At 54.2% G+C, this 27,428-nt stretch overlaps 2 protein-coding genes across 2 annotated transcripts in view; both read right to left on the bottom strand.

Annotated features, from left to right (window-relative positions):
* The window catches only part of OC90 (otoconin 90), a 19,559-nt gene extending 16,665 nt beyond the window's left edge, over positions 1 to 2,894 (bottom strand). Inside the window, exons 1-2 of the mRNA XM_023748337.1 lie at positions 2,849 to 2,894; positions 173 to 238 (exon numbers count right to left, since the gene is read on the bottom strand). Of these exons, the coding sequence (XP_023604105.1) occupies positions 173 to 238; positions 2,849 to 2,894 (112 nt within the window). The remainder of the gene's footprint in view (positions 1 to 172; positions 239 to 2,848) is intronic.
* Positions 2,895 to 7,839: 4,945 nt separating this feature from the next.
* Positions 7,840 to 27,428, bottom strand: part of HHLA1 (HERV-H LTR-associating 1) — a 20,604-nt gene continuing 1,015 nt past the window's right edge. The window contains exons 2-16 of the mRNA XM_023748336.1: positions 26,989 to 27,048; positions 23,725 to 23,781; positions 22,714 to 22,794; positions 21,927 to 22,010; positions 21,753 to 21,836; positions 21,002 to 21,085; positions 19,345 to 19,401; positions 19,148 to 19,247; positions 18,432 to 18,670; positions 14,665 to 14,733; positions 14,281 to 14,355; positions 12,336 to 12,422; positions 12,059 to 12,215; positions 10,347 to 10,429; positions 7,840 to 7,975 (exon numbers count right to left, since the gene is read on the bottom strand). Of these exons, the coding sequence (XP_023604104.1) occupies positions 7,932 to 7,975; positions 10,347 to 10,429; positions 12,059 to 12,215; positions 12,336 to 12,422; positions 14,281 to 14,355; positions 14,665 to 14,733; positions 18,432 to 18,670; positions 19,148 to 19,247; positions 19,345 to 19,401; positions 21,002 to 21,085; positions 21,753 to 21,836; positions 21,927 to 22,010; positions 22,714 to 22,794; positions 23,725 to 23,781; positions 26,989 to 27,048 (1,361 nt within the window). The 3' untranslated portion in view covers positions 7,840 to 7,931. The remainder of the gene's footprint in view (positions 7,976 to 10,346; positions 10,430 to 12,058; positions 12,216 to 12,335; positions 12,423 to 14,280; positions 14,356 to 14,664; positions 14,734 to 18,431; positions 18,671 to 19,147; positions 19,248 to 19,344; positions 19,402 to 21,001; positions 21,086 to 21,752; positions 21,837 to 21,926; positions 22,011 to 22,713; positions 22,795 to 23,724; positions 23,782 to 26,988; positions 27,049 to 27,428) is intronic.

Below are 27,428 nucleotides of genomic sequence, written 5' to 3'. Positions count from 1 at the left end.
GCAGAGTCCAGGCTCCTGCGAGGGAGAGGCTTTCGCGTCCCCCTCCATCCCTCTGCTGCCCGCGTCCAGCAGGAAGCGGCTCTCGGTGGGCTCATCGGGGGTCATTTCTCTGCCAAGACCCCAGACAACGTCCTGCCCGCCAGTCCCCAGGGAAAGGTCAAGGGACACTCACTGAGGTTTTTTGAGAGTCCCGGAGGCAGCTCGTGCGGACGGTGCGGGGTGTCCAGAGGGTGGCTCCCTGCGGGGGGGAGAAGGGGTGGGTATGAACGTGCCGGCCCGCTGGCTGGCGGAGGCCGGGGTGGCAGCCAGGACCCCGCCAGGACGGCAGCGGGGACCCACCACAAACCCGATCCGGTGCTGTTTCCCTGGCGCCTGCCCTGCGGGGGGGGTGTCCCTGGCGGCCGCTTGAAGGGAAACAAAGGCAGGTTCCCCAGCAGGAGGGCGCTGGGGACTCAGTTCCATTTGAGATCCTATCCCAGAGCCCATGGAATCGCTGGGTGCATTCGGCCCAATGGCCTCAGCAACTATTAGAGAGCATACCTGCCAGCAGCTAAGAATACTCCAGCCGCCACCGTGAAACATGGCCCGCTCGCCCACATGGCTCAGTGGTTGAGCCTCGACCTATGAACCATGAGGTCACCGGTTTGATTCCCGGTCAGGGCACATGCCCAGGTTGCGGGCTTGATCCCCAGTAGGGGGCGTGCAGGAGGCAGCTGATCAGTGATTCTCTCTCATCATTGATGTTTCTCTCTCTCTCCCTCTCCCTTCCTCTCTCTGAAATCAATAAAAATATATTTAAAAAAAAATATTGCCGGCTCCTTGACAATCCCTTCGCCGGCATTCCTTTGTGCAGCTGGTCACGGGGACCCTGTTCCGGAGGGCGGAGGGGACCCCGTTACTGACAGGTGCTAACAGGGGATGCTGGCCCCCGGCACACACGCTCCTCCCTGCTTTCAGGATATCGGCGCCCACACATCTTCAGTAGCAGCCTAAAGAGTCACCCTGGATTTTAAACTGTTCATCTCTGCCACCGGTCACCTCCCTCTGTTGGCGACAGGCGTGGGGTGCGATTGCTTGGCTGGACTGGACTGGCGCACTCAGTGTAGAGGGCTGGGGGAGGGGGGACAGAAGGCCCGAAGGAACATAAGGAAGAACTTCACCAGAACATGAGGAGGAACTTCACCAGAATAATGCTCCCGATTCAGTAAAAGGTGGCCATGAGCGAAGCTGACTCACATTCAGACTGTTCCTGGCTTCCTTCTGCACACAGCACCCTCTGCCCATGCTGTGAGGTAGGTATTATCCTCATTAGCATTTTATAGACAACTAGAGGCCCCATGCACAAATTTCATGCAGGGGGGGGGTGTCCCTCAGCCCGGTCTGTGCCCTCTCGCAATCCAGGACCCCTCGGGTAGGGTCTCTAGGCCTGGCCGGCAATCAGGGTCTATCGGGGCTTTTCCTTTCTCCCAGCTGCCGGCAGCTGGCTCCACCCCTGCCGCTGCCACTGCTTGCCATCTTTGGGGGCACTTTCCCCCACCCACCCGTTCCCTGCACGGTCACCTCCCCCCGGTCCCCTCCCTTTTTTTGGCGACAGGGGTGGGGTGCGATTTCCTTGGCTGGCCTGGCCTTCCTCTGTGGGGCGATCGATTGTGGGCTCCCACGATCATCAATTCGCCATGCAGAGGGTGGCCCACCCCGGCCTGGGCCTCCCTGTGATCATGGGCCGATGGTGGCCATGGTGCCCCTCCCCCCCCCCCCCCAATCACATCGCACCCGCCTTGGCTGGCCTGGTGCCAGTGCATGTCATAGAGTGTTTGGTCGTTTGGCCGATTTGCATATTTCCCTTTTATTATTGCAGGTGAGACTGAGACCCACTGACCACAGGCTTTCCTTGATCCGGCCCCTGCCTCGCTCAGCCCAACCACCTCCTACTTGAACCAGCAACTTGTCGAGGCGGCTGGTCCTCTCTGCCGAGAAAGAAGGTCTCGGGTGGAGTCTGGGCGGGTCTGGACCTGAGGGAAGACTTTGAGTCTTACACAGAGGTGATGCTGTAATTTCAACTGACAAGCTTCTGGGTAACCAGCAGCCTCTTGTACTGTCCGCTGACTTGGGTCGTGGTCAAAATAAACGACCAGTGATGTTTGTGGATCCCCTCGCCTCACCCTCACTGCCTTAGCGGGGAGGGTGTGCTGGTCGAGTTTCCCTGAAGCTGAGAACGGACGGAGAAGAAGGCCCAGATACAGACTGACCTCGGGTAGGACAGTGCCCACCCCGCCGTGGGAGGAAAGAAGTGGGCGAAGTGGGCTGGGTGTTGAGAGCGACACACACGTGCGAACGAGAAAGAACATTAGACTCAGCTTCCAAACCAAGACTCCAAGTGGAGCTGTTGCTACCCCAACTGCCAAGAAATCACTTCGATGACCAGGTTTGGGTGACATGGGACCAAGTTTAGAGCGAGGGGTGCAAGTTCTCACCTTCTACCCTGGCCATTCCTACAGGAGGAAAGAAGTGGGCGAAGTGGGCTGGGTGTTGAGAGCAACACAAATGTGCGAACGAGAAAGAAGGCGAGGGGCAGGGGTGCTGTCAGGCGGAGAGAAGATCGCTCACCGGCCACTGGCCTGTGCTCCGGGCTCCCCACCTCGCCTTCCATGCCGCATGCAGACAGCGCGCTCCAAGCGGTCAGTTGCATCAAACCTACAGCTCCTCATGCGCCCTTGCTGTCCATCCCTCACTAGGCAAGGGGATGGCGCAGGCAGGAGCAGGTCAGACGCAATTCGACGATCGGTCCCAGGGATCAGGTTAAGTAATCACACGCTAAGCAGAAGGCGGCATAAATACCAGCACTCACCCGCGCCCGGGGCCATCAGCATGCCGATGAGGAGAAGCGCGGCCATCGTGGAGCCCAGGACGGACCGAGGCGGGACGGGAGCAGCCTCCTGGGAGAGAAGCCGGCGGGGCGTGACGAGTCTGCTTCCCGAAACCCCCGAAATAAGAACCCACAGGGGCCCTTGTCCCACGAGGCAGTGAGGGCCAAGGAGAAAGCCTGAAAGGCTTCTGGTCCCGGCTTCGCCCCTAACTAACACTATGCCACCAAAGAGACTCAGTCTACCCATCTGTAAAATGGAAACTTAACGGGGTGCTCCTTGAAGAAACATCTTGTTCATTCCACGGTCTCTCGTTGTGTGTCAGGCAGGTGGCAGGGATCCTGGGCCGCAAGGTGAGGATAACACGCCTCACCTGTGCCGTGTTTACCGGCCCCTGGCAGGGAGGCAGCTGAGCCGGCGCTCCGCTTTGACTGGGGCCAATTGAGCTGTACTTGACCCGCACGTGACACTGCCGCCGCCGCATTCCTGTGCTACACTATTCAGCAGGCCTGCGCCTTCCCACCAGCATCCGTGACGCGCAGAAATCTGGCCGTGGAGTGACGGCGCTGCCTGCTAGCCAGTTATGCTCCCTCTTGCCTCCTCCTTGCCTTGGCTTCTGAGGGATTTGAACACTCTGCTGCTGTCCCAGGGGTCAGAGAGCTGTGCCTCGGGCTGCCATGGGGGAAGGGCCAAGGTGGACAGGGGCCAGGAACCCACCATGTCAGTCGCCGCTGCCCTGTGCTCAGTCAGCTGTTAACCCTGGTGGGTGCTGCCTGCACTCAAGCAGGTCAGCCATGCGTTTCCCCGGGAAGAAAAAAACCTTACAGACCAGAGGGGTTTTAGAATGATTTCAACTCCTGGGGGTGTTACTCCTTAAAGAATGTCAGACGGAGGATGGTTGACGGCTATTCTGCGTTAGAGCGTGTTTTTAGGACCAAGTGTGATAAGACAGTGTGACCATGTGATCATGTGACCCCGTGGCGCATCGGGCTGCTGGGGACGGCCTTACATGTCGCACACTGGGCCAGAGTGAGGCCCTGAGCCAGCAAGGAGGGGCTGAAACGCAGCCTGTGCTCAACTCTCAGCTTGCCCCCTGCAAGGCTGCACCACCGGGGCGGTGGGGGGGTCGGGGGGCACTGCCTCCTATTTGTCCTCCCAGACGAGGAGGCTGCCCCTGTCCCCAAGGCCCTGCATAGGCGCCCAGGGCTGTGGAGGCCACTCTACCTGGAGGGCGGGGCTTGGTACTGAGGAAGGCGTTCAGAGGAGGCGGCATTTGTAGGCTGTGGGTTCGCTGCTCTGAGCCTCCCCGGGGCCTAGCACAGCCTGGTGGCTGTAAAGTAAATGTGGGCTGAACGAACGCAAAGGGTAAGGTGCGCCCGGCCGGCGTGGCTCAGCGGTTGAGCGTTGAGCTATGGACCAGGAGGTCGTGGTTCAATTCCCGGTCATTTGTGACACCTGCTCGGCAGGCCCGAGGCACAACCCCCGGCTGAGCTAAGTAAAGGGAAACCGAGGTGGCCCCAGCAGTGGTGAGGGAGCCCCGATGGGACAGGCACACTAGGATCTGGGGGGGACAGGGCCAGGGCTGCCCCCTCCTGGGCACCCAGCACCCCCTGGTGGCCAGGTCAGGGCCCTGGGTTGGGCTGTGTCCATCTGGAGGAAAGATGCCTTTTCCTCGTTTGCACCGGAAGCCGCTGGGCTGCCGTGGCCCTGGGGGAGGAGCAGGTGGGCAGTGCTGTCCTGCGGGACTGAGGGGCCCAGGCCTCGCTGTGGTCTGCACACCCCGAGCCCCGCAGTGTGGGGAGGCCCTAGAGCGGGGCCTGTCTGCGGGGCACACCCGGGTGGGGCTCAGGCTCTGCCCTCACCGCGCCCTGAGCCAGGCGTGGAAGCTGCTGCAGCGCGTTCTGTGGCGGTAAATGCCCACGTGGCGGTGCCTCATGGGGTGTCGGGAGGTTAAAGGGCTAAGCCTGGTACATACGGAGCGCCCCTGGCCCAGGGGGAGCTGGGGAAGCCCGGCCATGTTGCAGGATCCGTTCCCACTCCAGGCCCCGGGGGGGGGGGGGGGAGTGATTGCAGGGCCTTGTGATGGGTGCCCCAGTGAATTCACCTGGCGGTGTTTCCCTGGCATTGCTGCTGCTCGGACAAGGGCTTGGGGCGCCCTCAGTTGCTGGCTACGCCCGGGAGCAGCGCCGGGTCTCAGACACCCCTGGGAGCAGCCCCCCGCATCCCCCCCGTCTTTCTCTATCCATTCCTCCCCTTCCCTCCCTCTCTCCTTCCCTCTCTCCCGACTCCCTTCCTTCTTTTCTTCTTTCACCCAGTTCTGCCTTTATTCTCCTGCCCCCACCCTCCCTGCCTCCCTCCTTGCCCACCCCCCCATCAGGAGAAGGGGTGCCTACCTACCGTGCAGGTCTCCTGGGACGGAGTTGGACGAATGATCCTGGCAGCTTTGAACAAGATGGGGACGAGCCCTTTATACGCCCAGGAAAGACCCGGGTCATGTGACCCTCCCCTCTCATCAGGAGGCCCGCGTCCATGAGTGGCAGGTGGGCTGCCTCTGAGGGGCTCAGCAGGTGCAGCTCCAGAGAGGTCGCCCCTGAGCCTCAGGGAGCACCGGGCTCTCATTAGAGAACAAAGGCTCCCTGTTCCGCACCCCCCACACCTCAAAGGCCCGGAGGCCGGGATTATGCCTTGGGGTCTCTGGGGGATGAGAGATGGGTGACCTGGGGGGTGAGAGACGGTGAAAGTCCTGGCTCTCCCTGAGGAAGAGGCCTGCTTTGTTGGTTTAGCTAATCCTTCAGCAAGATCTCAATGATTCTTCTCATACATTCCTGGCTGGGAACGTGATGCCTCGCTCCTTCAGGGGTTTTCTCCTAAACTACGGAGCAGGGCAGGAGGGGGCTTTGTACCCAGGCTTCCTGGGGGCCGGGCCAGGCTTGGTCTCGGGTTACCTGTGGGCCATGGAGCTCCCTGCTCAGGCTCCGCTCCTGAGTCCACCCTATGGGGACAGTCCCACTAGGATGGAGAGTGAGGTGAGCCGGGCGAAGTGTGGGGGCGGCAGTGGGCTCCTTACCTTCATGGCCCTCAAGAATAAGTCCTTCCCCGAGTTTAACAAGGAGAACGCACCTGTAGAGAGCGCTCATCACATCCCACAATCAGGTGTGTCCACAGGAGTCTGCCCTGCCATCCGCCCCCACCCCCACCCCCACCCCAGCAGGTGCAGCATCAGCTCCATCACAGACAAGACGAGTGGTGACCTCCAGGTCGAGGCGTCTGTCCCGGCCCACGTGACGGGACACTCTGGGCTTTCGGGTCAGCTCGGCTACGACCCTCAGCTGCTGGGTCTCCCGGCCTCCTGGGGACCCAGGGCCCGCCCAGCAGTGACACTGGGGGGGGGGAGGGAGGGGGGGTAGAGCCTTTCGAGCCCCCTGAATGGTTTCTTTGAAGAATTCGTTGCCCCTCAACCTCACTATTCCCAACACTTGGGGCCAAATGGGTTTTGCTGTGGGGCTTCGGCCTTTCTCTTCTCTGGGGGTGGGACAGGGTGAGAGTAAAGGTGCTACAAGGACTCAGGCCCGGAGGGAGAGGCTGCACCATGACAGCGCCCGGCTTCTCACACACAGGAAGCCACAGCACGGCGCACCCTACGGACACAGGCACGTGCACACACACTCGGGGACTCACACAGGGACTGAGAAACACACCTCCCTCCTGCTCCCCTCCCCTATCACCTCCCACCCCCCCATCTCCCTGCTCCCCTCCCCCTATCACCTCCCACCCCCCCCCCATCTCTATGTTCTTTTCCCCTTAACACAGTGGTTCTCAACCTTGGCTGCACATTAGAATCACCTGGGAATCTTTTTAAAATCCTGACTTCTGGGCCTCATCCTCCGGAAATTCTGTTTCTTTGTTACGGGGTGGGGCCACAACATTAGTAACAAAGAAACAGAATTTCCGGAGGACGAGGCCCAGAAATCAGATTTTAAAAAGATGCCCAGGTGATTCTAATGTGCAGCCAAGGCTGAGAACCACTGCGTTAACACCTCTCCCTCCCATCTCCCTGCTCCCTCTTCCCCACCCCTTCCTCCCCCTCCTCTTTCTCTAGCTAATTTGGCTCTTCTTTGGGCAAGAATGAAAGGGACAGAAGAGCACCTGCGCCTTTGTCTCCAGGAAGAATCCCGTTTAATGATGTCACACGTGTAACTGCCAAGTCTCCTTCGACAGCGGGACAATAACCGCCCGTCTCGGTTACCGCATCAGTGAGCGCCGTGGCCACAGACACACAGCACCCCCAGACCTCTTTGCTCTCCATCCCCCAATCAGAACGCATTCAGCTCGGGGCGGGGCACCTCCCCCTTAAACTCGGGGAGACCAGGGGCTCCAGGCTCGGAATTAATTGCTGCAAAGCATCATGGAAGTGTCCGGAGCGGAGTGACCAGGTTTCTGTGACCTTGGGCAGCAGGAGGGCTGGTGGGACTGCATTCACCTTGAGGCTTCTGACGGCCTCCACCCTCCCGCCGCTCCCCCCACCCCGCCGCTTCCATATTTCCCGAGGGTCCACGGGAGAGAAAGAAATGCTGCTTCCAAAAGAACCGCTTCCAATGAGCTGGTGATCTATCAGGGTGGGAACGCCCGGCCCAGGACTGTATAAAGCAGTGGTTCTCAACCTTGGCTGCACGTTAGAATCACCTGGGAATCTTTTAAAAATCCTGATTTCTGGGCCTCATCTCGGAGGATTTTTAAAAGGTTCCCAAGTGATTCTAATGTGCAGCCAAGGTTGAGAACCGCTGGTATAAAGCCACAGAATCATTAGGTCTGGGCCTGCCGGGGCATTGGGGGGGAGCTAATTACATGCTTGACCAATACAGCAGGCTAATGTTAAGCTGATCATTTTGTATGGCCCTCCAATGGTGCTGTGCATATCCAAGTGGCCCTGGGCAGGAAAAGGTTCCCCACCCCTGGTCTAGCTGAGGCCGGTGACTCCTGCCAGTGCAGCCCACTGGGGCCAGGGGCCAGGGGCCAGGGTGAAGAGACGGCTGGGTTCATGGTGAGGTCCCGTTGTTCTCTCAAGGCTCACACAGACCTGCAGATGTTCTCCAGGCATCGTTGTTTTAAGGCTGAAAAAGAAAAGAAGAAGAGGGAGCTCAAGGGCTGAGAAGGAGATGCCACAAAGACATCGATTCTGAGGGCACCGGCTCTCCCAGGGGGCGGTGTGTGCCAGGGGCAGGGACTGGCCGGGAGCTGCCCAGACTCCCTCCCTTCCCCCGCACAATTAGAAAGAACGTGGGCAAGACCCCCTGGCTCGTTAGCAGCAAAGTTGAGTCGAAAGCGGATCTCTGTTCAGTGATGTTTTTCTAATTCCCGCTGTACCCACACATCTCCCCAGTTTGCATAAAAGTAATCTGAACTCATTCCTGTGCTGCTCCGTAAATGTAATATGTTGTTTGTGTACCGATTTTAATGTGACGAGGACAAAATAAGAGCTATCTATATAAATAAAAGGCTAAGTGTCCATCCGCCCAACCGGTAGCTATGACGCACACTGACCACAGGGGGCAGACTCTCAACGCAGGAGCTGTCATGATGCACACTGTCCATTTAAAAATAAACGGCACCACGGACCTGGCACCCACAAACCAACACTCGGCTTCCCCCAAGGGGGACACAGGCCCCACCACCACCCTAAAGTGACAGCCCACCAAATCGCAGCTAACGCTCCAAGACCCCACGGTGCAAAATGCGACCCACAACCCAGCCCAGCCTGAAACGGTCGCTGTGGGCACCGGGTAATGACATCACATAGCAATGCCCGGCTTCCTCTCCCTAGCGACGGCTAGCCTCCTTGGAGTTTCTTCAGCCCAGGAACCCGACTTGCTTTATAGCCAGATGCAAACATTTCACACTTTAACCAAATGTCTGTGAAGCATTTTCTCGTGCCTCATCTCATTTGATCCTCACAGAAATCCTGGAGTAAGTAGATAGGAGACTCAGTGAAATCCTATTTTCTTTTCATTAGCAAGACAGGAATAGCGATATTAAAATATTTCTTCTAATTAATTGCCTTTCAATGTGCACGAATCCGTGCACCGGGACACTGGTTCAATTATAAGTAGTTGGCAAGATTTCCCAGTTCTACCTGCGCCAGGGAAAGGGATTTCTCCTTTGACTGCTGAGCCCCCACGTGCCACTCCCAGGCTTGGGTTTTGTGCTGCAGAGAAAAGGCGATGACAGAAAGAGAAGACAGCCCTGGCTGTGTTGCTCAGTGGTTAGAGTGTCGGCCCACACACTGAAGGGTTGAGGGTTCAATCCTCAGCCCTGGTCGGGGTGCACGAGGGAGGTAACCAATCGATATGTCTCTCTCACATCAATGTTTCTCTCTCTTTCCCTCCACCACCCTCCCTCCTTTCCACTCTCTCTAAAATATCAAAATAAGGGAATGTGTTGAGAAGGAAGAAAGCATTGAGGCAAAAGGAAATGAAAATAAACAGAGGAGGCACGTGGACACAGGGGAGCCAGGAAGCGTGGTTTTAGGGGGCTGCCGAGTGGTAGGTGGACAATAAAGCGTGGATGAGGCTTTGAGATGGCAGCTGGTAGAAGGGAGAGAAGACGGGGGCAAACGAATAAGAAGAGTGTCTAAGAAGTGTCGTCATGGTATTCATTGGATGTCCCTTAAGAGCCACAGGAAGGATTGGGTGGCTAAACGTTTTTTGTTTTCTAATGGAAAACATTGCCAAGACGGGGCCGTGTGAGCGCCTGGCTTACACTGGGTTTCATGAGGAAGGCGTTTTCACAGGGTTCCATAGAATTCCGTGGTTTTTGGAAAACCAGAGTCCCCTGACCAGACGGTGCTGTTAGAGGGCACAGTGGAACGGCCAGGCACTGGCTTCAGCACCAGGCAGGCGAGATCAGCGCTTCTGTCGGCAGGAGTGGGAGACAAGACAAAGCCGATGCCTGGCACCCTGAGAGCGAACGGGGCTTCCTTGCCATCGGGAGGAGGAGAGAGGGACCAAACACCCCACTTCCAGCAGCTTGGGGTGCCCTCTTTTGCTTGAATTACTTGTATACCTTTGCTTGGGTCGGGAATGGGGGTGTTCCTGGGGGTGTCTTCTGTCTGATATTTTGCTTTGTCTGTGTTTTTAGCTTCATGGGGCCCGGGAGGAATAAAGTCACACACAGAAAGCAGCAGTGCTCGGCCTGCCTGACTCCAGCTTTTTTCTTTTTTAACACCTACTGCAGATATCAAACTGTTAGGTGCAGAGGAATCGGGAACACCTAGACCAAGCATGTCAGACTCGCACCGCGGGCCGCCTGCCTCGTGTCTTTGGCCTGTGTTAGCGTTTGACATGCTTGCCCTAGACTCCTTGTCTGGAACAGCAATGACCAGGTGAGTTCCCCCGCCCCTGCAGAGGCAGGAAACGCACTCAGAGCGCCAGGCCCTGTCCCAGGAGCCTTCATCGCCGTCACAGCACGGCCCGGCCGTGTACTCACTGCGCGAGTGGGGCACCCTCTTCGCCTCCTGGCAGATGTGGGTTGCGTTCTTCAGAAACCAGGAATAGAACTCAAGGCAGTACCTGAAAGTTTAAGTCAGAGCTGAGAGCAATCGCTATCTGTTGTGGCTGTTAGGAGACAACCAGGATTTTAAAAAGTCATAATGGCCCAGGCCAGTGTGCTCAGTGGTTAGAGCGTTGGCCTGCACCAAAGGGTCATGGGTTCCATTCTCAGTCAAGGGCATGTAACTGGGTTGCAGGTCTGATCCCCAGCCCTGGTCAGAGCACATGCCGGAAGCAACCAATCACTGTATCTCTCTCCTCTGTTCTGTCCTCCAATCTCCTGCCAGTATCTCCCATTGAATGAACTTACAGGAGACGGCTGGAAAGGCATTCTGGGAGATGGGAAATGTACCACTCGGCCTCCCCCGGCTGTCCCCCCGCCCCCAACACACACACACACACACACAACACACACACACACACACACACACACACACACACACACACGGCAGAGAAAGAGCAGTGTGGATCTGAGCCAGGGGTACTTGGCTGTGAGCGTGTGACTCATACTCTCACGGTGACATCTCCAAACCTCGGTCAACAACCTTGACGTGTCCAGCTTGGTCCACAGCTGACACGGCCACTGGGTACTTGGTGCCACAGCTACAACGTACCAAGGAGGCTAGAGCTGAGGTTCCAACTTGGCATGAGAGTGGAGGAGAGAAGGAGGCACCGCCAACCGCGAGGGTATCTCCAGCAGCCACTGTGCAGCGGCCGGGCCCTGTGCGGGACCATTCAATGTCCGCTTCCATTTCAGCTCCACTTGCTCTCACCACAGCCTGGCAGTGCCGGCAAGAACGCTGCTGCTTTCGCCATGGAGGGAATGCCTCCACCGTGCTAACACCTGCAGGCTGTGCGTCTTGCTCATGGCCCTCTCTGGGTGCGGGAAACAGCCACACTCATGAAGGGACCCAAGACCAGGGCCAGAAAGGGGTGATGGGAAAAGGCTGCAACCCTGACCTTGAGGCTCAGAGCCGGTGGATCATGGAGCCTGGAAGAGCTGAAGGATAGAACGAGTAGACTTTGAAAGTCACATTAAAGGTCTGGGAGGCTGACCTCAGACCGGGGAGCAGAACTAGTTATCTATGTTGTTTGGCTCTGGGTTTCCAGCCAAGAATAAATTCCAGAAGACAGAACAGTATGTCAGCATCCCCGGGCGGGAAGGTGCCCACGCCTACAACTTCTTAATAGAAAACGGGGTCTGCCTTCTAATTTTCTTGGTTCAACCTTCTCATTTGGCCTGCAAATGACAGCGAGGGGTTTCTGGAAGACCTGTCATTTAGATTATTAACAGACCTTCCTCTGATTATTATCTTCTAGCGAATCTCACCAGGCGGAGGTATTGGGGACCACTCACAGTCCTCTGAGACCATTCCACCAGGTAGGACACAGTTCAAGTCAACTCGACTCCACTCGATCAGACTCGGCTCAACTGTACTTATTATGTCAGGCTCTGCACCTGGCTCTGGGACCAGAAATGGATAAGGTTCCATCCTGGCTCTTGAGAAGGTGACAATCTAGCAAAGAACTCACTGGGGAGTCCATTCCTTGAGGCGCCCCTGTCGCCCGTCTGCAGTCCGTGCCTGCAGAGAAGCAGTGCAGAGTAGGACGCGCATAAATGCTGGACCAGCGGCCTCTGGCCCAGGTTACCTCATGGCCTCCGTCCTGGGGTCCCTCCTTGGGCTCGCGCAGAGGCACTGCTGGAAAAACCGGCACAGCTCCATCAGGCAGGGGGTGAGCTTGTGGGCGGCCCCGGGGAGGGGCCCGGCTGTCAGGGGCCCTTCTCTGAGGAGCTGCTGAGGACATCCTGGAAGACACAATCCCAGACCAGTGGAGTCAACAAAAGTGTGCACAGGGTCTCCCTTTGTTAGATTCTGTGCTCAGTGGCTGTGGTCCTGCCCTGACCTCAGGCGGCTCTGAGACAGACGGGGAAGCCTGGCGTCCTTCACCCGCTGCCCCGTAAAGCTCTGCGCCAGGTCTGAGAGGTCGGAGGAGGACAAGTGGGATCCAGTTCCTGGAGGGAACCAGACACGGTTCTACTGAGGAGTAAATGTCCCACAGGGATCTGAGACACTGAACGGGCTGGGGAATGAGATAGACCTGGGCTCAAAGCAGAGTCACTCTTTACTAGGAAGGACTCACTAAAAGTGGTTGAAGATAACATGACCTGCCCTGCAGAATCATTGCAGAGAGAAAGTGAGAATAGGCATGACCCGGTGCCTGGCACGCAGGAGGAACTCAATACATACTTAGCCAGTGGAAGAATGAGTGGATGTCAGAAAGTTGGTGGCATACTTTGTGAATGGGCAGAATCACATACTGGAAGATGCCAGAACCCTGTTATTTTACACTTAGACTAGAGGCCCGGTGCACGAAATTCATGCACAGGTAGGGTCTCTAGGCCTGGCCGGCGATCAGGGCCGATCAGGTTCCCTGCCAGCTGGCCTCCCTGCCTCCTTCTCTCTCTCCCTCAGCACCCTGCTGCTGCTGGTCACCTGCCATGTTCCGCGCTGTCCCCTGGTAGTCAGCGCACGTCATAGTGAGCGATCGAACTCCCAGTCTCCCGGTCGAACTCCCAAGGGGACAATTTGCATATTAGCCTTTTATTCTATAGGCTTTCTCATAGATAGATGATAGAGCTATATAAGTAAATATAGATATGTAGGTATAGATCAAATAAAGCAATAGCTATAGATACAGGTAGACCTAGAAGACAGGGTTATTTGCAAAAGATGATCATGCTGGGAATATCGGAGGCAGCAGGAAAAGAGAAGACGAACTAGGATCTGGACTGACTTCCATGAGAGAGGCCACAGGCAGGAGTCTGCAGGAGCTGAGCATGCTGGGAGGACGGGACATGTGGCCCGTCGCTCATTCACAGGGTCTCCGGGAGTCGGAGCCGACTCCAGAGCCGGTAACAGTGAAGATCCAGACACAGCCAACTTGTTTTCTCGAGGTCCATCTGCCCACTGTCCCGTCTGCACCGCTGGCAAGTTTCTGTGGATCCCGGGAGGGGGGCTGCCATTTCCTGCGGCAGCACAATCCCGTCTTTGTGTGTGAGGGGCCCATTCACGGCAGGCTGAGGGCGGGGTTCAGGCCGATGGGGCGATAGGAACAGAGGCTGGGCAGGCGCCAGCGTTTAAGAAAGCCTCGCTGACATCAGGGACATCAGGAAGCCGGTCTGGAAAGGCCTCCGGGAAGGGAGGGCCTGAGGCTCAGTCAGCTCTGAAGGACTCCCTTCAGATCCATTTCTCCCTCATGGAAACCGGCTAAACAGGAAGGAGGAGGGTCACCCCAAAGCACAGCACAAACCACAGAAACCGGAGCCCGGGCCTCTGACCACCAGCCCCAGCCCGGGAGGCTGTCCGCGGCTGGAATTTCACAAGAATGAAGTGCGCAGGGCTGGGGAAGGCGGGGCGTCCTTGAAAACAGAAGAAAGGCCAAGTGCACCCAGAACGTGGGGGTTGAATTTCGGAGTCATTCTGTCCTCCTTCCATTCTAACATCGCGCCCGTTAGGACAGCGTCCACTCGCCAAGGGCACGGCGCCTTCTCACCGGGCGCTCACTCAACAACAATCGGCTGAATTAAATCACACGGAGCCCCGGTTCCAAGCCACTTCCACACACATTGTCTCCCTTCAGACAAAGCCCTGGGGGAACAGGACGTCTCCAGGGCCCGAGTGATGGTTGTTATTCCCGCGATATGGCCGTAGGCACGGGGTTCTGGGGCCGCCTCACCGGGAACTGGGAGAGCTGGGGTGCGGGTCCCAGAGTCTGACTCTGGATCGCTCACACACACCTCTTTTTACGGTGCTGCACGACCTCGCCCCAAACCAACAAGAGCGACAGGAGTGACAAGTGCTGGGACCTACTTGAGACATGAACGTGGTGGGGTCCCGGGACCAGGGCTGGCTCCTCTGCAGGGGGCAATGGCCGCAGAAGGTCACCTGCAAGGAGCGAGTATGGCCTCAAAATTCCAAACGAAGTGGCCTTGGGTTAACCTCACAAGCAGAGAGTCACAGCACCTGAAGGATAAAGAGTTCTCGAAATCGATGGGGAGACTGTGACCCCGAAGGCGGAGGCGATCTGCCCAGGCTCACGGGGCAAGTGAGCAGCACAGCGAGGCGTGGCCCTCCCGCCTGTTCTCCTGCGGAGCCAATGAAGTACAACAGCCGGCCCTGTCCGCCTCCTGACACTCCGGCCCACCGGGCCCTGCCCCGGTTTGGGGCCCCCTTCCCAGCGCACGCACGTCTTACCTGTCTGTGGATACCGGGGGGCCGGGGCCTTGGTGGGACTGGAAGTCTGTGTGCCCGGGGTGAGTGTCCCTGGGGTGAGATGGGAGAGAGGTGAGCCTGCACTGCTCAGGGGCCCCGGGCCACCAGCCCTGCCCTAGGCAGCCCATGTTGGTTATCCAGCCAGGGACCAGGCAGGGCGTTGAGGATGCAGCGATGAGTAAAAATAGCCCGGCTGGCGTGGCTCAGGGGTTGAGCATCGACCTATGAACCAGGAGGTCACGGTTCGATTCCCAGTCAGGGCACATGCCCGGGTTGTGGGCTCCATCCCCAGTGTGGGGTGTGCAGGAGGCAGCTGATCCATGATTCTCTCTCATCATTGATGTTTCTCTCCCTCTTCCTCTCCCTTCCTCTCTGAAATCAATTATATATATTTTTTAAAGCGGGGGGTTTGGGGGAGAACATCCTCTCTTACCCGAGGTGGGGCTGGTCTGGGAAGGGCTGCCGTGTGTCCCGGCAGGAGGCTCCGAAAGGCTCCCCGTGGTCCCCGTGTCCTTGGCCTTTGCGGGCGATGTCGCTGTGGAGGAAAGCGCTTCCCAGGGAGGCCCTCCAGGTGTTTCCTCACTGGAGGTTGGAGCCCGGGGGACGGGCAGTGTGGACGCCCAGGCCTGCCTGCCGTCTGTCACCCATGGAGCTCCGGCCGCCCTCCTGGTAGCTGCACAAGTGACAGTAACAGGCCATTTACATGCTTGACCACTTCGATTTGGATATAAAATTGCTAAGACACGGAAATGTAATCGCAGGGTAAATGCACGGTGCCTGCATAATCTAGATAATCTAGGGACTCAAAGGCGACCAAGAACTGGAATACGTGGACAAACTAACGTTCATTTCCTAACTATCAATATAGAAACATCTGCAAGCCCTTCGGACGCCCCAGCCATCTCGCCATTATTTCCAACCACGTGTCATAGCGGAAAGGTGATGGGGCTGAGGTGAGGGGACCCAGAGGGTCCCCCGTGCTGTAAAATTTGGGGCAAGTTACTGAATGCTATTTAGTTTTGTCATGAAATGGAGATCATAATGACTCCCTATAGCATCAGAGGATGGTGATGAAGACACACCTTCCCTGGCTGGTCTTGTAAGTAACCGCTAGCGATTCGCGCTAGTCCATTCCCATGGTAGGGATTAAAATTCATTTTTTTCAAGTTTTACAAAACGAATCCCCTGAGGATGTAAAACCTCTAAGTTGAGAACAGTTGCCATCTTCAAAATATTCAGATTTCTTATCCAGAAAATGGTATATTGCTTCATTGACTTAAAGATGCTTTTTTTAAAAAAAAACAAAAAACGTTCATGAAAGCTGTGTGGTTTTGTGCACATAAAGCCAGCACTTCTGTGCGGAATCCAGCGAGGACTTTTATCGTTCCTCTGGCCACTAGGAATCACGTGTCTGTTACACCGTAAAGCGTCCTAGCTTTGTGTCTCATGATGCCGGCTATTGGACTGAGGACTTTTCTAGTTGATAAGCTGATTCCTTTTCCCCATCCTTGTTATCCTGCTGCCCGACTCTTTTCATCCCATTCGAGACCCTATTGTACTTGCCACCTTATTAGTCCGGCCCCTGTAGCCACCTCTCACGACAGTAGTACACTGGTTAATAAAATTATATAGGTTCCAGGTGTACAATTCTATAAGCCATCATCTGTACATTGTATGTGTGTTCACCACCCCAAGTCAAGTCTCCTTCCATCACCATTTATCCCCCCTTTGCCCTCGCCTCTGCCTCAACCCCCTTTCGCTCTGGTAACCACCACACTGTTGTCTGTCTATGACAGGGGTGGGCAAACTTTTTGACTCGAGGGCCACAATGGTTCTTAAACTGGACGAGGGCCGGAACAAAAGCATGGATGGAGTGTTTGTGTGAACTAATATAAATTCAAAGTAAACATCATTACATAAAAGGGTACGGTCTTTTTTTTTTTTAGTTTTATTCATTTCAAACGGGCCGGATCCGGCCTGCGGGCCGTAGTTTGCCCACGGCTGGTCTATGAGGTGGTTGTTTTTTTCCTTAATCCCTTCACCTTTTTCACCTAACCTCCCCCCTGACAGCTGTGAGTCTGTTCCTATTTTGTTTGTTAGTTTATTCTATTCATTAGATTCCACATATAAGTGATACCACATGGCCCCGTCCCCTCTGACCGGCCCACTGCCGGCAGCACCACACTCTCCAGGTCCATCCACTTCCGCAAAAGGCAAGATGTCCTCCCCTCCACAGCCCAGCAGCATGCCCTTGTGTCCATGCACCACCGCCTTTTACCCACCATCCACTGGTGGGCACCGGGCTGCTTCCCGATCACAGCTGTGGTAAATAACACTGCAGTGAACATAGGGGTGCATATATTTTTTGGATTAGTGTTTTGGGTTTCTTAGGATATATTCCCAGAAGGGGGATCCTGGGTTAAACAGCAGTTCCATTTTTAATTTTTGGAGGAAACTCCACAGTGGTTGCACCAGTCTGCATGCCCACCAGCAGTGCACGAGGGATTCCTTTTCTCCACATCCTCACCAACACCTGCTGTTGGTAGATTTATTGATAACAGTCATTCTGACAGCTGGGAGGTGATACTGCATTGTGATTTCAATTTGCATTTCTCTGCTGATCGGTGACGTGGAACATTTTTTCATATATCTGCTGGCCATTTGTATGTCCTCTTTAGAGAAGTGTCTATTCAGGTCCCTTGGCCATTTTTAAATTGGATTCTTTGGGGTTTTTCCTGGTGTGTTTCATAAGCTATTTATAACGTTTGGATATTAACCCCTTATCAGATGTAGCGGCGAATATGTTCTCCCATTCAGTGGGTTGTCTTCTCATTTTGCTGATGGCTTCCTTTGCTGTGCAAAACGTTTTAGTTTGATGTAGCCCCATTTGTTTGTTTTTTCTTTTGTTTCCTGTGCCCTAGGTGATATATCAGAAAAAATATTGCTCTGAGGAATGTCTGAGATTTTACTGCCTATGTGTTCTTCTAGGCCTGCTGCCCGACTTATCAATCCTTACCTCCGTGGGCCTCCGGGACAAGAACCCTTTGGAGTCTGGGTCACAGCTCTCAGTTTACTTGCCTGTGTCTCTATCCCTGGCCTGTGAGCTCAGGAAGAAAGGAAACGTTGACAGAGCTGTGTTGTTAGCAGCCAGCCTGGTGTCTGGTAGAAACTACATCTGGATGGATGGATGGATGGATGGATGGATGGATGGATGGATGGATGGATGGATGGACGGATGGATGGGTGGATGGATGGTTGGATGGATGGATGGATGGGTGGATGGATGAGTAAATGACCGGTCCATTGCTGGATCTCATTGACTGAAAGAGTCATCCCAGTTGTATCTTATTTCCAAATAGGATAAGCATGCCTTTTGTGCCTTCAGCCCAAATACCATGGATGTGTCCACAGAGATGGTGGGGAAGGAGGATGCTCTTGGCCCACCATCAGCGGTAGCTTTTCACGCCGGCAGCGTCATTAACATATTCTTGGCATCATTATCCAGCCAGCCGCGCGTTAACCTACCCCTGCCATACAGTGCTGAGTGCATCTCACCGTTTTGTGTGAATCTCAGGGGAGACGTTGCTAAATGCTTTGCTGAAATAAAAATACCTTTTTGCTACAATATATTTCAAGTCTGTAAGAGATTCTCCTTGGGGGATGCTGGGTGAAGGGTCCTAGAAAGCCCTCTGTACTATATTCACTGGAGGGTGGAACAGGGCAGGAGAGGAAAGTGTGAGAAATCTTACCCGAGCCTGGGAGGGTGGGGGAGACGCTGCCCGGAGTGGCCGTGGCCGTGGCCGTGGCGAGGAGTTCAGGAAGTCTGTCTGTGTTCACCGCCTGCTCTCCCTCTAAAGGATCAGGCACCTCGGTCCAGGGAGAGGCTCTCAGAGCAGACGCGCTGGTGCTCCGGGCTGGGCGTGGAGGGCTTGTCCTCGGCGGTGTTTGCTGGCTTGTGGGTGTGAGCTTGGAAGCCACAGCTGTCCCCCTGGCAGCTGTAACATTTTTGTCACTTTGGACATAAAGAACTGTTGCATCACTGGAAGGTCATCATCGCACAGCACATATTTAGGATGCAGAGACTCAAACCTTACTCGGACCAGCACCACATGTCACCAAAAAGACGGGTTCTCCTTGAATGACAAACTAATCTAAAACATCAGCCTCTGAAAAAGCCATGCGCAGAAGCACAGTGAACAGAAGGCGAAGCTGTCAGAAGCCCAGTGCGAGGCAACAGGGAGCAGAGAGGACTGTGGCAAACAGGAGGAAGGTGGCCCTCCTATGGGGGGGGGGGGGATGAGGCGGCAGCTACTCAACATCAGTTGCTTGTCGCACGAGTCAGGGGAGGATTCCTCCTTTTTAACCCAGGATAGCTAAATAAAACCCTGCGGGCAGCGTTCTGTCTTCTGTTTTCTGTTTGCCAGGAGGGAGCCTGGCCTGGAGACTCTAGAGCCGGTGTCCGGGCCGTTTCCACTCACCTGGAGCCTCGGCCAGGCTGCTGGTGAAGGTGTAATTGATGACCGGAGATTTCTCCGCCAACTCCCAGAAGTCAGAGAGGTTCCGTCCTGCAAAGACCCCACCGACAGGTTCCATCTGGGCCGCCTGCTGGCAGCTGCGTCTATGTCTCAGCTCAGAGAACTTGCCCAGGACCGGCTGGCTCACCTGCCTTCCCCGTCATCACGCAGATGAAGATGCAGTCGGAGGCATTCGTCTGACTCACTGCAAGACAACGAGCAGCACATGAGACTGAGCAACGGCTCTGGAGCTGCAGCGTCTTCGGTGGAAACGAAATGAAGCTAGAAATGCCCAGCGCAGGTGCTGTGGGAAGGGAGGCTGTGTCTTCACTCTGAAGGCAGGGCTGCTTTTCGGGGGGCTGTGGGGGTGGGATGCCGGATAATGAAATGGCTAAGGGCAGGGCCTCTGGGGTCAGCTCCCCCGGGTACATCAGCCTGCCACTTCCTAGCTACCTGAGCAAGGGCGAACTGCTTGACCTCTCTAGGACTCAGTTTACCCACCTCTAAAATGGTGAACATTCTCATCCCAGTCCCTTATTTGCAATTTGCAAATTCCCAAATCTCTGTACGATGGGAGGTTTTGTGTCATTTTGGTACCAAACTCATTTGGTGGCCAAACCTGACTTGACAGATGTGAGGTTCTTTGTCGTCTTTCTCTCTCACACGTGGTGGTCAGGGTCACCCTCTGCTAATCGAATAGGGCGTCTTTGATGACATGAGGCCGCCCTCATGCTGCTGGAGGTTGGGTCATGGACGATGCAGACACCCTATTAGACCCTCACACGTCCGAAAGCTTCTGAGTCCCTAAACATCCTTGTCCCTTTAGGGACTGTGGGCGGGTGGTCGCACGGCCCTAGGAAGGTGGTGTTGATGACACCATGAGATGTGCATAAAGCTCTAAGTATGATGCCTGACAGAAAAGCTCCATAAAGAGTTATAATACTTATTATTGTTGCCGCTAATGTGATGCTATCATCATATGAATTAGCATAGTGACCAAGGGCATGAACGTCAGGCCTAGATCACCTGGGTCTAGAATTCTATCTCTGCAGAATGGTCTTGGGCAGGTCACTCAGCCTCTCTGTGCCCCAGTTTCACGTGTAAAGTGGTGATAAATGTTGTAGCTGTATAGGGTGCCGTCCTCGTTACAATGAGGGAATAAGCCTTTAGAAGACGCCCTGGTACATGTACCTAATGACATCTGTCATTATCTCTCTCTCCCGGTCTCCCTTCTTCTAAAACAGCAGTTTCTCCAGAGTGTAGCTGCCATCCTCCTGATGAGCCCAAGTGTTGGGCTGCTAACTAACTCTGTGCTTTGCAAAGTGGGTCCCAGGGGAACTGCCTAGAGGTTATGTGACGCCACCTTATAAATGAGGCATGTCTTTCTCAGCTGTACGGTAGCCATGGGCTTTGGCTCCACATAGATCTCAGTCTGAATTCTGAATAACCATGAGCAAAATAGTCAACCTCTCTGAACCTCAGTTTTCTAATCTTTAAAATGGGAGCATAGCTGTCCAACAGAAGCTGTTTCCTTGAATCTGCCTAGATTTCCCCCAACGTTGAGCCTTGGATTCATCCTCCAATGTTCTGAACCAGGAATAGCTCTGACGGGAAGATGGAACCTGCAGGTGCTGGTGGTTGAAACGAGACACACCGATTGTCTAAATTAAACTTACGCTAACGTTCCTGGAGCCTGGCCTATGGCAGGGGCTGGGGCACGGATTGGGGTGGTCCGCTGGGTTTGATTATACTCCATGGCAGATGCCAAATCTCAAATTTGCCAAGTGTCTTCAAGATAAACCCACCTGAGAGGATAGAGGTCGACTTAAAAATCTCGGTGAGGTAGCTGGTGGAATTCCCGATGATGTCCACCAGCAGGGCTGTGAAATCTGCAAGACAGATTGAGGAGCTTAGTTTCTGAGACTTGAAGGGGAAACTACATTATCTTTGGATATTTCAGAGTCAATTTTACAAGTTTGATTCAGTTCAGAGATTTGAGGAATATTAACAATCATACAAATGCCACTCGTTATTTTAAAAAGTCTTAATTTCTGGCAGGCAGAACACTTTTTGGACCTGCCGTGATAAACCCTCTTTCTCCTCCATTGCCCTCTTCCCCCAAATCCTTGTCTGCCAACCCCAAGAGCTGTGCAAGGCCACATTGTTGAGTAATGGTTTTGCTGACTTGTTTGCCCCCTGTTATCCTACGAACTTCTACATGATCTGCAACACCCTTCCTGTCTCACCCCACAATTTCCCACCTGACAGGTCATTGGTCCGATTGCTTTTAAGCAGTAGGTAGTCCCGCCCACCTGACAGGTCATTGGTCCGATTGCTTAAGCAGTAAGTAGTCCCGCCCACCTGACAGGTCATTGGTCCGATTGCTTAAGCAGTAGGTAGTCCCGCCCACCTGAGAGGTCATTGGTCCGATTGCTTAAGCAGTAGGTAGTCCCGCCCACCTGACAGGTCATTGGTCCGATTGCTTAAGCAGTAGGTAGTCCCGCCCACCTGACAGGTCATTGGTCCGATTGCTTAAGCAGTAGCAGTACCGCCCACCTGACAGGTCATTGGTCCGATTGCTTAAGCAGTAGCAGTACCGCGTGGGGAACCTGGCCTGGTCCACCGTCTTCAGGTTAGAAACTGTGAAGACAAACAGTCCGCACAGGGTCCTGACGCCGCCTGTCCCTGCGGGTGCACCGCCCACCGTGATGGCCGCCACGAGGCACTCACTGTTGTAAACGGCCACCGAGAGCTTGTGGAAGGCGAAGGAGCTGTAGGACGTGATGCTGAGCAAGGAGAAGAATTTCTTGCGATCTGCCAACGACACCGAGATAAAGAAACAGACACACGCCTACTGACAAAAGTCAATAGCAACATACATTCGCAAACCGATCGCAGAAATTAATAACACAGCGAACACCTAATAAAGTAACTTAAAAAATAAAATAAAAGCAAATTAAAAAATGCAAAAATACACGTCACTTGGCTGCATTTTCTGTGCTCTGTAAAGAACTGTTGAATGAACGGCCCTGGATCTAGGACAGTTCTCTCTGAAGACAGTCATGACCGGAAATGGGCACCTGGCTGTGGGACAGGCCAGCTCTCACGGTGCTGGCAGCGCTCCTGCACCGGTGTTTCCCTCCCGCCCGAGTTAGCGAGGACCACACCCCCTCACTCTGAGCGAGGGGAGCTGGCTCACGCGTGGGCCCCAGGCCACAGAGTCCAGCGGAGAAACTGGCCCAAGGCCGAGGTGGGCCTGGATGATGCTTTCCAGCAAAGCTTACCTTTGTTGTTGTTAAATATATTTTTATTGATTTCAGAGAGGAAGGGAGAAGGAGAAAGATGGAAACATCAATGATGAGAGAGAATCACTGATCAGCTGCCCCCTGCACACCCCCCGCTGGGGATCAAGCCCACAACCCGGGCATGTGCCCCGACCAGGAATCAAACCGTGACCTCCTGGGTCATAGGTCGAAGCTCAATCACCGAGCCACGCGGTTGGGCAAGAAAAGCTGACCTTTTAAAGCTCTGCTCAGCATGCCGTTCACCACCTCCGTCAGGTTCAGGGCGGACAGGTCCACCGCCCTCGCAGGCAGCTCTGGAAGAGAAGGGGTCCTGGTGGCTCACCTTCAGGCGCCTCCTCTCCCACCCCAGCCCCATGTGCTGGAGGAGCCTGCGAGGCCTGCACTGCGCGGTCCTCAGGCCGGTGACCGTGACAGTCACTGGGGACCATGTGAAAAGGCCGATTCCAAGTCGCTGCTGGAGATTCTGGTCTCCGGGGCCACAAGCGGCCTTGACGTGCACCTTCTAAAGAACAGGCCGGCGATTCCGATGTGGGGGACTCATCTGCCTCGCCCTTTACTCAGGTAGGAACCCGAGGCTCAGAGAGGGAGAGAAACTTGCCTAATTTGCACATCTGAGCCCCTGAGGAAGGGGTCAGGACCTACTTCCTAGAGCTGAGAGCCCGGGCCTTCAAAATATTAGGCCACTTGCCCGCACGGCAGTTGGTGGCATCCAGGAAGGGCGTGTCAAAGGGATTCTGAAAAGCCGAGGCATTCAGTCATTCTTCGTTCCTTCAACAAACACTCCCCGAGGGCCGAGCAGTGTGCGAGGTGTGGGGTTAATGGGTCAAGGAAAAGGACCAGGTCTCCAGCTCCCCGTCTGTGGCTTTTACTGTCTGTGGCTCAGGGGGGAGGAGGGAGAGTCACGTGAATGGCACGTGAGGAGCATCAAACAGGGAACGATGCGGTGCCGCGAGCACCCAACCTGGTCTAGGGGATGGAGAAGGCCCCCCGACCGTGGAAGTGACGTAAAGCCGAGATCTGGAAGATCCATTGCTGTGGATGAGATGCCATTTAATCACACAGCACTTGTTACTATTCTAGTTGCCATGACTACTTTCCATGTGGCCTTCCGGTGGAGAAAGTGCCTTGCGCCCATTCCACAGATGGAAAGACCGAGGCTCGGAGAAGCCGAGACGGGTGTTCCCGGGTTACAGTGTCACAGCCGGGACTAAAGGCCTCGTTACCTGTCGCACCAAGGAAAGCCCCGGCTTTTTCCTTCTCGGCTCCCTCATTGCCAGACCCTGCAATGCAAGTTTTCAGGACTCAAATGGCATCACGGGAGCACAGCCTCACACAATTGATGACATCCTTACGAGCATCTTGCCCAACGCTCCCTGGGAAGGGTGAGGACTCCGAGGCCCATGAAAAAGGGGAGCGATGTTCCTAATGCCCACGCCTGGCTGGTGGCCCTGCTTCCCCTCCCCCAGCTCCAGCCCCTGGCAATCACCTTTCTCCCTCCGGCTTCTGTGCATTTGACTATTTTATTTTTTAAATATTTTTATTGATTTTAGAGAGGGAGAGAGAGAGAGAAACATCCATGATGAGAGGGAATCATTGATTGGTTGCCTCCTGCACAGCCCACACTGGGGATCGAGCCCACAACCTGGGCATGTGCCCTGACCTCCTGGTTCATAGGTCAACGCTCAGTCACTGAGCCACGCCGGCCGGGCTGAGTTTGACTACTTTAGATTCCTATGGAAGCGACAGCATGCGGTGTTCATCCTTCTGACGCTGACTTGCTTCCCTCAGCACGAAGTCCTCCAGGCCCACCCACGTCGCTGCCTCTGCCCGGATCGCCTTCCTCTTTGGGGCTGGATAATATTTCATGGTGTGCAACCCCCACACTTTGTCCACTCGCCTGTGGACGGACACTTGGGTTGCCCCCTGCTTTCCAGGTACCCTGTTGAAAGCTGGTCCGGCCGATTATCAGGCTTTTGGGTTAAATATCAGAGCTTTGGGGTGAGAGGTAGGGGGGCTATGGTTCCCCTCTTTTACAATATGGCTGTGCAGGGGGGGGGGGTTATGTTACCACAAAAGGAAGCCTGAGACACACATCTACCATCCAGCAGGCCCAGAGCTTTCCAACGGGCCGTGCTCCGGGTGGAGAGCTCAGCTCTCCCTCTGAGCAGCTCTCCCTGAGAGCCCGCCTAAAGCAGCCGCTCTAAGGCCTCCGGGCGGCACTGACCACTGTGCCTGTCACCGGGCCGGGAAGCAGAGGCCTCCATACAGGCAAGGGATGAGGGTCTGAGAAGGGATCTGGGTTTGATCTCCAGGCTGTAGGGATGCTACAGGCTGCCGGGCTCGCGGGATCCCTACACCTGAATCGTGGGCCCTGAGCCATCTTCCCAACCAAGAACTTTTCTTTTCTTTTCTTTTTTCTTTTCTTTTCTTTTCTTTTCTTTTCTTTTCTTTTCTTTTCTTTTCTTTTCTTTTCTTTCTTCTTTCTTTCTTTCTTTCTTTCTTTCTTTCTTTCTTTCTTTCTTTCTTTCTTTCTTTCTTTCTTTCTTTCTTCCTTCCTTCCTTCCTTCCTTCCTTCTCCTTCCTTCCTTCCTTCCTTCCTTCCTTCCTTCCTTCCTTCCTTCCTTCCTTCCTTCCTTCCTTCCTTCCTCTCTCTCTCTCACTCTCTCTCTCTCTTCATTTATTTATAATATTTTTATTGATTTCAGAGAGGAAGAGGGAGGGAGGGAGAGAGAGAAGCATCAATGATGAGAGAGAATCACTGATCGGCTGCCTCCTGCACGCCCCACACTGGGAATTGAGCCTGCAACCCAGGCCTGTGCCCCGACGGGGAATTGAACCGGGACCTCTGGCTCATAGGTTGATGCTCAACCACTGAGCCACGCTGGCTGGGACCAAGAACTTTACTGAAACACCACTGCTTTCCCAGAAAAAAATTATTTCCACCACCCCCTTTTTACAATGACAAACCCTTGGGTGGGTTTTGATAACAATATTTGCAGTGTGACTTGAACTGCCTAAAGCAGGGGTTTCTGAATAGGATGCTACTCCACAGCCTTTTTCAAAACCATTTTTTAGACAGACCATCAGCAACGAGTGCTCTCTCTTTACACCAAAAGGCCAACATTCTAGTAACTTTAAAATAGAAGGCATTGGCTTAGTATTTCTATCACCTTTTATCCTTTTATTAATTGGACAGCAGAATTGTTGTTACCATTTAAAGAGAAGGAAACTGGAGGCTCAAACAGGGGACATGTTTATTGGAAATTATCTGCTTAGCTGTAGAAAAGAAGGCTCTCTTACCCTCTGGGCCCTGGAGGGACCTGGAGGCTATCATGCTAAGCGAAATAAGCCAGTCAGAGAAAGACCAGTATCACATGATCTCACTTATAACTGGCATCTAAGGAACAAAATAAACCGACGAACAGAATCTATCCAGAGGTATGGATGCATGAAACAGTAACAAATCTCAGTGGCAGGAAGTAGGGAGAGGGGACAGGAAGAGATTAACCAAAGAACATCTATAATAATAAAAGGGTAATATGCTAATTAGACCAGATGTCCTTCCCGATGAAGCCAGGGCTGGAGCAAAGCCCCCTGGGTCCCGAGTGCTGGCCAATGGCCGGAGCGAAGCAGCCTGGATCACCAGTGCTGGAGGGAAGCCGGTGCCCGTAGCCGGGGAAAAGAACGGCCTACTCTCGCATGAATTTTCGTGCATCAGGCCTCTAGTGTATACTATATGCATAACCCCTGGACACAGACAATAGCATGGGGAAGGCCTGGGGTGGGGCTGGGCTGGGTGGAGGGGAGCAAAAAGGTAGAAAATGGGAGACAGTAATACTGTCAACAATAAACATTTTTTTAAAAAGAAAAGAAAAGAAAATTAACACAAGAAATCATTATAAACGGTGTCCTCTGGTGGGCTGGGAGAGCATTTCAACTTTACACACTTGGCACCATTTGCATTTTGACTCATATGAATGTGCTAATTAAAAGTAAGTGAAATTTCAAAAAGAAAGAGTAATCCCCATCTCACTCCCCCAAAGCAAAAGCATACAAAACATTTACCCCGTGCATTTAGCAAAAGGCGAGAAACAGAAACCCGGGCCCTGGCCCGGAAGTGTGCTTGATGTTGGAATGCACTCACCATCTTGCCCAGATGCCAAAAAAGAAAAAAGAAAAAAAAAAACTGCAAAGAAAGATGGACTTATTTCAAAGGCGATGATGGCGGCATATGACAATACCTCCCATTGTGAAATCTTCCATCGCTCATAGAATGTCAAGATCTTTGTGGGTTTAATAAGATCAGGAGAATCCAGGAGTTCCCTGAACCGTAAAGCAATGAGCAACTCATAGAAACTGTACCTGTGACTGTTAGAGCTTGAGCTATAGACACAATCCCCATTTTACAGATGGAGAAACTGAGGCTCCGAGAAGCCAAGGAATTTGCCCAAGACAGAGTGAGCTGGGAGAAGCACCTGCCCATTTACCTGTTGTCGGTAGGAAGGTTGTGACCTTTTCCTTCTTGGCTTCTCCTTTAATAGCAGCCACTAAAACAAAAAGAGTTTTCATCAGAAAAATTATAACCCAGACATGACCTCAGAGAAAATGAACTCAAAATACTCATGTGAAAGACGAGGACATGATGGTCTGGCACGGTGAAGCAGCTGGCTGACAATCCCACACGTAGCTTGTTCGTTCAGTCACTTAGTCATCAGATATGTACCGACCGGCTGGGATGGTCCCAAGGATGGATGACGCTACTCAGCACCTGGACTTGCATAGGCCTTGTGTGTGTGAGCTGCCACGGCGGTATGACAATAACTGGATACAGGCTCCGTCCTATGGATCTTATTCTAGCTGGGGAGGCAGACATCCAGAAAATGCAGGCTCGGGATATTATTATGAACAATGTTAGAAACTTCGAAGG

The sequence above is a fragment of the Myotis lucifugus genome, unplaced genomic scaffold (assembly GCF_000147115.1).
Source record: "Myotis lucifugus unplaced genomic scaffold, Myoluc2.0 scaffold_1283, whole genome shotgun sequence".
NCBI lineage: Eukaryota > Metazoa > Chordata > Mammalia > Chiroptera > Vespertilionidae > Myotis > Myotis lucifugus.
The sequence above is the reverse complement of the archived record's forward strand: the minus strand, read 5'-3'. Positions and strand labels throughout refer to the sequence as shown.